The 10,000-nt window shown below is 46.9% G+C and overlaps 1 protein-coding gene across 3 annotated transcripts in view; it reads right to left on the bottom strand.

Annotated features, from left to right (window-relative positions):
* The window catches only part of nova2 (NOVA alternative splicing regulator 2), a 69,269-nt gene that overhangs the window by 19,827 nt on the left and 39,442 nt on the right, over positions 1–10,000 (bottom strand). For all 3 annotated transcript variants that reach the window (XM_031573883.2, XM_012838372.3, XM_031573882.2), the window contains exon 3: positions 5,224–5,390. In XM_031573883.2, coding sequence (XP_031429743.1) covers positions 5,224–5,390 — 167 coding nt within the window. The remainder of the gene's footprint in view (positions 1–5,223; positions 5,391–10,000) is intronic.

The following is a 10,000-nucleotide window of genomic DNA, read 5'->3' as shown; positions in this document are numbered from 1 at the left end:
AGTGGTAATCAAGTGGTGCATTAAATAACAGAGAAAACACTACAGCATGTAACACTACAGCATGTAACCCTTCAGAATGTAACACTACAGCATGTAACCCTTCAGAATGTAACACTACAGCATGGCAATGTGTAACAGGGACGACATTCTGGGCTAGTTAGGCTAGTTAGCCTGCAGCTCAGCTAGCCAACTAGCAAGGTGCTAACAACCGCAAGGTCATGGTCATCAAGGTACACAAGGGCACACAAACAAATTAAATATATACCTATAACATACTGTTGCATTGGTTGAAAGAGAAAACATAACTGACCATACTGACGTTGTGACATTTGATGACATGATGGGCTGATAACGAGCAACAGACATATCATAATAATAAAAATAATATAATAATATAATAATATTCTATAATATATATAATGATAATAATATGACGTCAAGGGTGCTGTTTGTAAACATAAGAGAGCGAGACAGATTGCATGTAATGGCCAAAGCAGCACAAGAGAGAGACAGACAGCTTGTTGATCAAACACTCAGATCCAAGTGCCCTGAATGTTCCCCGTCCCCACATGCTGCAGAGGCAAAGGGCATCAAAACACAGGATCAAATCTGTGTGTGTGTGTGTGTGTGTGTGCGCGAGTGCGCGCATGCGTGTGTGTGTGTGTGTGTGTGTGTGTGTGTGTGTGTGTGAGAGAGTGTGTGTCTGTGTGCATCTGCATGTACTATGTGTATTTGTGTGGATCTGCATGTGTGTGTGTGTGTGTGTGTGGGTGTGAGAGAGAGAGAGAGACAGAGAGAGAGAGTGAGGATGTTCCTCGTCCCCACATGCTGTGAGGGCGAAGGGCATAAAAACACAGGTTTAAACCTTTATTGACCCCAATATCGTTCTGAGCTTCTCATTTTTAGAAAAAAAAACATCTCTAAACACAACTTAATGACTATGTAATATCTTTGTTCTTTTTATTATTATGATGATGTGCATGACAACGCCTGGGTTCAGTTTCTGGAACGGTTCTAGTTAGTACCCTTCCAGGGTTCTTTCCAGAATCAAATTGAAGTGGTGTTTTTAGTGAGCTTAAATGAACACTCAAATAACATTTAAAGGCACAATGCTGTGTGTGTGTGTGTGTGTGTGTGTGTGTGTGTGTGTGTGTGTGTGTGTGTGTGTGTGTGTGTGTGTGTGTGTATGGTATATATAGATACCGTATTAGATATATTAGGGGTCCAACAGTGATGTTATACCAAAGGCACGATGAGCAGGGACTGTTTAGCACTGCACATGTGCATTCTATAAAGCTTGTGTCTTTGTTTTGGTCATGTTGCAGCCATTTGTGGACATTTTTCCGGGCCAGAAGAAACAGAAAAAAAAACACAGAAGCAATAGCCAGAGAGGATGGAAAAAAATGAATGAATAGGATAAACTAATATTTCGACATCTCTATCTTTTCATTGTATATTTTGAATCACTGGTATAGCAGTGTTTTAATATCATACTAATGTAATCTGATGTTTTTTTTTTATTATTTCGTATTTTGTCGTACCTTTTCTCGTCTTTCGAAGAGTGAACAACATCAACCCGGCTGAGAGGAGTCGCCTGCGTCTACCTAAGCTTCAGCTCTCCGCTGTGTCCAATTATGTGCTAGAGCCTATGTAGCTCAACAGTCCTTTATTGCATTGGTCCTTTTGAGGCATGATTGGGGAATTATGGGTAATTACGCTTTTTTTTTTCATCCTGTTTGTTTCCATTTTGGTTTGCCAGTCATCTGCTCGGTGAGTCAGACAAGAGCTGGCCTGACGACTTTGTAAACAAGATCTAGTCATCTAGTCAAAAGATGAATAAAAAATATCAACATCTTCAGAGACGGTGCTTGCTTTATTTCCAATAATAACCTTTCAAGTCTCTTGAAAAATGTTTCTGGTGTGACCTCGATGACCTAATATTACTGTAAAGAGTGAACTGTAGTGAGTAAAAACTTTAACATGAAACATTCAGCACGCTTCTCATCTGTTCACATTCTCCCAAATCTCCCAAGACCAGGATTAGAGTGTAATAAGGCATTAGAAACTAACTGCTGACACCGAACTCATGAAGCTCCAGAGCCTCTGAAACAGCTTCTGGGAGGCCTTCACTACCGCGCCTACAGCTCCTCCTGCTCCTGACTATCAGCTAACGGCCACCTCAGGGGCATCGGCTCCCGGGCGCCAGAAAATTTGATGATTCAGAGGGTGGCCTTAGCACTTAAACACCCTGTTTGAGACGGCGGGGTGAGGCGAGGAGCATGAAGCTCAGCTCAGAGGTGGCTGCTACCCTGGGGGGGGGGGGGGGGGTCCTCCTGAAGATGGGAAGTGCTGGGGCACGCTCTGAGCCGAAGGGGGCAAAGTGGACGGCTACTTGAGCTCGGTAGGGAAACTCTATACAGGGCACAAGCTGATTGGTTAACCCAATTTCGAGAACTTATACCTGAACGGCTAACCAGCTATGCATCCTAGTGCCATACATTTAGACCCGTATTTAGACTAGCGCCCCTGTCAAGCTGTGGATTACCTTTAGTCTCAGCATCATTGCGGATATTTTTGGGCTTTTTTGCCACCTGTCTAGATCTGCTTTTAGTATCAGGCTCTGCGTCTATCCTCTGGTTCACTCCTGCAGCAGTAGCATATCCTCACTTACATGAATCATGACAGCAGCAACCGCGTCCTTAAAACACATGGTATTTGCATAGATTTGTACATCTTATAAAGATTCATGTTACTTTGATTAAACTCCACCTTCTTAGCCTGTTTTGCTGCAGTCTAGACCTGCCTTAAATATGGGGTCGTCCCCATATGCTTCCCTCATGATTACTCCTAGCAACAAGAACAGCAGCAGCAGCAGCATTTCACAGCTTATGCACATCATTACAATACGAAGGGCATTGTTAAAACAGCTTGCTTGCAAAGATTTTATATTTTATAGTAAATCTACTCATTGTCGTGGCTGAACTATGCGTAATTAGCCTTGTTTAAACTTTGGGCTCAGGTCTCTTTGGGCTGTGCTAGGGGGGCCTGTTCTCTCTGCATGAGGCTATGCTTGAGTCTTTCAGAGGTTCTGCTCCCCACCGCCCTCCCTGCTTTCAGGGCTTTCCTCCTGAGCCCGGGGACAGGAGGTGGCGGCTGCCAAAGGATGTGACGCTGTTTTTATGATGCAACTTGAGAGGCCTCGGCGTGGGTCCTGAAGGTTCGTGCCTTCAGACAATAAATCATCCCCTTTCAGGATCGGACCTAGTAGTACGAGGCCAAGACCGCGCATAGGAAGTGCAGGAAGAGGAGGAAAGAGGGAAAAAACATCCCTCCCTCCTTCTCTCCATTTCTCTTATTCTGCCTCCCTCTCTCTCTCTCTCTCTCTCTCTCTCTAAAACTTCTGTGAGAGAAAGTTTAAAAAAAAAACACTGTCTGTAATTTTTACAGACCCAGCACGCAGCTTCTCCAACTTGCTTGCCTCAGCGCTGCCAAATTTCCAGTGAGTGCTTACATCCCTGCATATCACATAAGAGATAAGAATAGCAGGTCCCTTCCTTCTCCAATAAAAACAGCACACAGACGGGCCTTTAATCCACACGGGGCTTAATGGAGACCCAACGTGATAAGGCCAACGACATAAGCCAACACTTGCTATCTCAAACCAAGTCAGCCACACCAGGTCTTGGGTGGGATGCCATGTCCGCACTGACCACAGAGTGTTGGGAGGCTGAGGTAGTTTTCTTCACAGCTCTTCAGAGGGAGTGTAAGAAGGGGAATGGGGTCATCGCAGGGATACTACTGTGGTGACCACATTTACATGTAGTAATTTAGCAGACGCTTTTGTCCAAAGCGACGTACAAGGCAGAGAACAAGTGTAGCTAAGAGCAATAAAAACCTGGTGTAACAATAAATACTACTTTACATAAGAAATAGAAATCGACATAGAAAGAAAAAGAAGTGCAGGAATGTAACTGCCTGAAGTGCAAGTTAAGCACGAGTCAAGGTGCCAGTTAGGAAGGGAGGTGCTCTCTGAAGAGTTGGGTCTTCAAAAGCTTCTTGAAGGTAGAGAGGGACGCCCCTGCTCTGGTAGTACTGATGTGTGGTGGTCTATGGTAATACCCACTCATGAGAGGGTTCTTTCAAGAATCCATTTGGAGCTGTTTTTGTACAGAACAGAAAGCCCTTAAAAGTGTAATTGAAATGTGCAATACCGCGCAAGGACTACCTGAGGCAACCATATTTACATTTATTTATTTAGCTGATGATGTTTTTCAAAGCTACAGTACAGTTTAGGTGTAGACTGCTGTGCTCCCTGGGAATAAAGCCCATGACCTTGTTAGCACCTTGCTCCTTGCTAGCTCCTTGCTCCTTGTTAGCAGCTTGCTCCTTGTTAGCTGCTTGCTCTACCAGTTCAGCCACAGGTATAAGGTGTGTAAGAATGTGTAAGGGAATGCACTCAGTCTGCAGGGGAAAATGAGATAAGATAATCTCATCACCTGCACCTGGTTCTGAAAGCCAAAGTGCTCTATTTATACTGTATCATCATACTGACGCAACAGAGTGATTTTTCCTAGAAGGTTAACTATGAAGGTTGGTAGACTTCCAGACGGAGATATTTTGAAAAAGGAGGAACTATAATTGCACACTTGGCTGAGAGCAGTCTGTAGCGGAGCGATGAGACCCGGGCTCTACCCAGAGGTCCAGATGGACATGCTTTTGCTTTTTCTCAGTGTTAGGGATGGTCCATTAAGGCCCAGAATGACAACTGCCCCCTCGGGTGGCAGACTGAGTGGTGACAGAGAGGTAGTTTAAGGGCATTAAAGGTGCAGTTCACGATTCTAATCCAATACACTTTTGGTCAAATTTAGCAAATTGCTCCTCACCATCCTCTAGCAGTCCATTCAGTGTGTGCGCTCAAAAACACTCTGTCAATGTGAAAGAAATCATAGTGGTTCGGACTGAGCCTAAAAACAACTCCAGCCGATCAACAATCACCTCAGGAGTTCGGAAGGGAGGGGTGTGATTTGATGGCTGTTGAGCTCAAATATGAACAACCTTTTGCCAGAATCACGGGCTGCATCTTTAAGTGTGTGTGTGTGTGGGGGGGGGGGGCTAGGTGGAATTGTATTGGGAAGGTTAATGAGAGGTGCTGGAGGGCTTGGTTGAATGGCGACTGAGGTTAAGGGGGGTGGACGGTGCGAGGGATATGTAGTGTGACCTCACCTGTTTGACGCGGTCTGGGTTGACAGTGGTCTGCGGTTGCAGTATGCTGACGGGCTCTGTCTTCTGGGCGCTCTGGGGCATCTCTCGGACCTTCTCGGCGATGAAGTTGTGGACGGAATTCAGCGCCTCCACCGTGCCTTGGATCAAGCACACCCGCTCTGTCGTTCCTGGAGGAGCAAAACACAAAACGAGAGAGAGAAAAAACAACGTCAGCTCAACGTTCAGCCAAAATGTGGAAAATAACAGAGGTAGCAACAGGTCGAGAAATGAAAAGCCGCTCGTTCACACGTTTGCGTGCCACATGTTCTGGAGGACTCTTCGAGCGTTCTTCGTAAAAGCCGTTATTACACGCTAATAACTCAGCCGGCTCCCCCAGCTCCTTTTCTATATAAATCTCCAAATTACAGCACTCAGCGTAGCCGGACGCCAGCTCACTGTGCAGTCATGTTTGCCATCTCGTAAAAAAAAAAAAGGCCTCTATATAATTTTCCCCTTGCTTGCTTGCTTGGTTCGCTCTTTGCGGATTTGAGATGGAGTTTCGCTTATCACCCTGTTTCTATTGAGACTCAGACTCTGACTATCTCTGTATCTCGGATACACAGCATGTTTTCTCTTCACAGTCGTTCTCGTTCACTCGTTCAGTTGTTTTTGTTATGATGGCTCGCAGGCCTGAGCAGTGATGTCATCGGGCCCAGCTTCGTCGAAACGTGGGTCAACTGATATAAACTGACTACGACAGGAGTCAGGGGGAAAAAAACGTTCGCATTAAAAAGGGAAAAACACGATCAACACAAGACCTTCTAAGGAAACCACAAAAAGCCATACGCAGACGACATCTATTGATTTTATGGATCTGAACACCACATTACAGTTTGAAAAGTCAGAGACGACACGGCTTTACAACATCTGTTCATTGTCATGCCGCATAGCTGTGCAGTCGGGGGGGGGGATAAGCTGTCTCTAACAGCTGCACAAACACACACTTGAACCCCTCTTCTATTTCGGGGGGCCTGTCCGCTCCGGAGCGGCTTTTATTAGTGTTCCACAGACTCCGTATTCAATTAATTCAAACATGACACCACCTATCACCCTAATCTCCTGAAGGCTACACCACGGGCTGAGGGTGGGGGTGGGGAAGGTGGCGTTCGGAGCGAATCAACAGGGAGAGGGTTTTGTGTCCAGATAGGGGATACTGCAGACGGGGGAAAACATGTCCAGCAGGGGGGTCAGAGTAAAGCCACCAGTATCCCAGCATGCTTTGCTGTTAATCCTCTCCTCATTATCATTTATTCTATGGTTTAGCGGAGGGGGTTTTAGGGGAGATGTATCTAAAGACAGGGGGGGGGGGGGGGTTGGTTTCTTCTCTGTCGCGCACCGTGGACAGGCACTGTTATCAAAATAAAAAGGTCGGAGATATGGAGGAAAGAGAGGGAGAGAAACAGAGAGAGAGAGAGAGAGAGAGGGGGAGAGAGAGAGAGAGAGAGAGGGAGAGAGAGTGGAACAAGACACAGCTAAATTAAAATTAGGCCGACCTACAACAAAACACATGGGAGCAGTCACACACAGACACTCAGACACACACACACACACACACACACACACACAGACACACACACACACAGACACACACACGCACGCACGCACACTCACACACTCACACACTCTTGGCTCCTGTGAGGGTGGGACTCAAATCTCTCCTTATCATAGTGCAGCAGTGTCGCTTTCCGGCTTCCTCTGAAACTCCATTGTTTCAGAGGTGAATGCTGCTGGGTTGATTCCCCCCTACCCCAAACACACACACACACACACACACACACACACACACACACACACACACACACACACACACACACTACCTCAAGCTCTCCAATTCTATTAATACAGTGAAATTGAGGACTCTGAAGCAATTGGTGCATATTTTACATAAATAAATAAATAAATAAATAAATAAATAGGCAAAAAGCTTTGCTTTGCTACCAACAGCTGGTATCCCAAGAGTAATTTGGGACAGACCAATCAGGAGGTAGATTACTGGAGCAGAGATCAGCATTGCCTTGGCCATGGCCCAGGGACAGAGGATGATGGGAAGAGGAGGAGGAGGGGGTGCAGTTGATGGCATAATATCCGCCAAAGCCAGCCGTTTAACCCTGAGTAACCTCCCAACGTTTTATACAATGATGACCTCCAGACAATAGCGTGCTCTTAATGTGGCAAGGAGTCACTGTTACCGTCGTCATAAACTTCATCATCATCGTCATCATCGTCATCATCATCACCATCATCATCAATAGGGTCAGAATCATCATGGATTCCACTTCACTATTCAACCCGAGTCTTTACTCTGTATGTGTGTGTGTGTGTGTGTGTGTGTGTGCATGCATGTACGTGTGTGTGCGTGTGCATGTGTATGGTGTGTGTGCATGTGTGTGCATGTGTGTGTGCATGTGTGTGTGTGTGCATGTGTGTATGTGTGTGTGCGTGTGTGTGTGTGTGTGTGTGTGTATGTGTGTGTGCGTGTGTATATGCATGTGCCTGTGTGTGCCTTTATCTGTATGTGCATGTGTGCGTGTGTGCGTGTGTGTGCGTGTGCATGTGTATGGTGTGTGTGCATGTGTGTGCATGTGTGTGTGCATGTGTGTGCGTGTGTGTGCCTGTGTGTGTGCATGTGCGTGTGCGTGTGTGTGTGTGCATGTGTGTGTGTGTGCATGTGCGTGTGTGTGTGTGTGTGTGTGTGTGCATGTGCATGTGTGTGTGTGTGCATGTGCGTGTGTGTCCCTGTGTGTGCGTGTGTGTGTGTAAAACACTGAGGTGATTGTAGACCATGCTGTCCTTCCACTCCCGAAAGCAGAATCTCCCTCCGACACGTTTATCTCGGTTGGTTTCATTTCCCCGGCCTCTGCCTTACAATCTCCTTCAGCCTGGCTCACACAGGCCGATACCTCACCAGTGCCAGGATAGTGCCAGGCCAAACCCAGCCAAGGAAATCCAACCGGTACCTCACCAACCTCCAGCCATGAAGCAGGACAAATCAACGGAAGAGAAACGAGCGGAAAAACAACAATCTGCATGAACTCCGTGAACTCCGTGTTTGTTTGTTTTCTTCATTTGGAGAACCTTTAAAACTAACTCCAAATAACCTCCCTCTTCATGGAACTGTTCTTTCAAATGAGGACCAGCTGCTTCGAAACACACATATAATCTAACGTCGGACAATCCAGCCAGGCCTGAGCAAATCCTGCAGAAACAACCACCCCAATCTCTCCTCTCTCTCTTCCCTCCATTTGGATGAGGCGCACCAGTGAATTGTTTTTCATGGACTTATTAATTACGTGACTCATACATTCCTCCCTATGAGGGAAACAGGGAGCCTGGACGAGATGATTCGCTAACTTTCGTTTCCCTCCGTTCGTTCGTTCGTTCGTTCGCTCGTTCGCTCGCTTGTTCACTTTCGCTGCGACACTAGGACAGCCAAGACGTGCGTGTGTGTTAGAGCTCTCTGATGTCAGAACTCTGGGGTCCTCTCTCACAATCATAATGGGTGTGGGTGTGGGTGTGTGTGTGTGGGGGGGGGGGGGGGAGACGCATCTATCTGATATTACAGAGAGGAGACTATGGCTGCAGCTGAGTCACAGAGCCGGGTGTGGCCCGGATCAGGACCAGATGTGGGCCGGAGTCAGGTGAACTCTGAAGAGAGAGGAGGAAGATAGAAATAGAAAAAAGAGAGAGTTAGAGAGAGAGAGTGAGAAAAAGTGAGAGAGAGAGAGAGAGCGAGAGAGAGAGACGGACAGAGAAAGAGACAGAGAGTTTAAAACGTTGTGATGAAAGAGTGTGTGAAACACAGTGTGTGTGTGTGTGGGAGTGTGGAGGAGGTGGAAAGGGAGAGAGAGAAACTGAGAGAAATTGAGAGACATGACATCAGCCTCTGTCAAAACACTGCGGTTAGAAAGACCTCACACACACACTGATCTTAAGACCGGAGCACGTTTAGAAGGGGAAATCCTAGCCATCGGAAGTCATCCGTCTTAAAGTGTGTGATAGATCCCGGGTTTAATGTAAGCTTATTAAAGGGATCTGCCCTCAAACGGGACTAAGCTTGGTTAACTACATACCTCTGAACTAACGACTGGATTACACAGCCCTGATGAATGAGGTAAGATGGGAAGGAGGCTGGGGGGAGGGGAGGGGAGGGGCGGTTCCCATGTTTCTTGCCGTAACCACGACAATGAGGTAGCACATGTAGAAGACGGACCTGGCATGAGGAACGACATAGAGACCGGTCTGCAGCTGGAGGGGAACCATTTTGACCACAGGCAGCTCGTCGCCTCCTCCTCCACTCAGGGAGTTGTGGCTGGTGAGACACATGATGAGCCAGGTGTGGTTCAGCACCTCCTCACACACACACACACACACACACACACACACACACACCACACACACACACACACACACACACACACACACACACACACACACACACACACACACACACACACCACTCACACACACACACCCACACACACACACACACACACACACACACACAAACACACTTTTCCCCAGAGGAATCACTCTGCAGCATCGCACCCAATACTCAAAAGACTCTTAACCAACTTCTTTAGCAGTTGAATTATAAAAGAAATACTCTATTCCTACTTTCACTCTGCAGCTTTGCACCCAGCCAGCACTCAGCCAGCACTCAGCCAGCACTCAGCCAGCACCCAGCCAGCACTCAGCCAGCACTCAGCCAGCACTCAGCCAGCACTCAAAAAGAAGCCCA

The sequence above is a fragment of the Clupea harengus genome, chromosome 9, assembly GCF_900700415.2.
Source record: "Clupea harengus chromosome 9, Ch_v2.0.2, whole genome shotgun sequence".
NCBI lineage: Eukaryota > Metazoa > Chordata > Actinopteri > Clupeiformes > Clupeidae > Clupea > Clupea harengus.
This window is presented reverse-complemented; position numbering and strand designations above follow the sequence as displayed.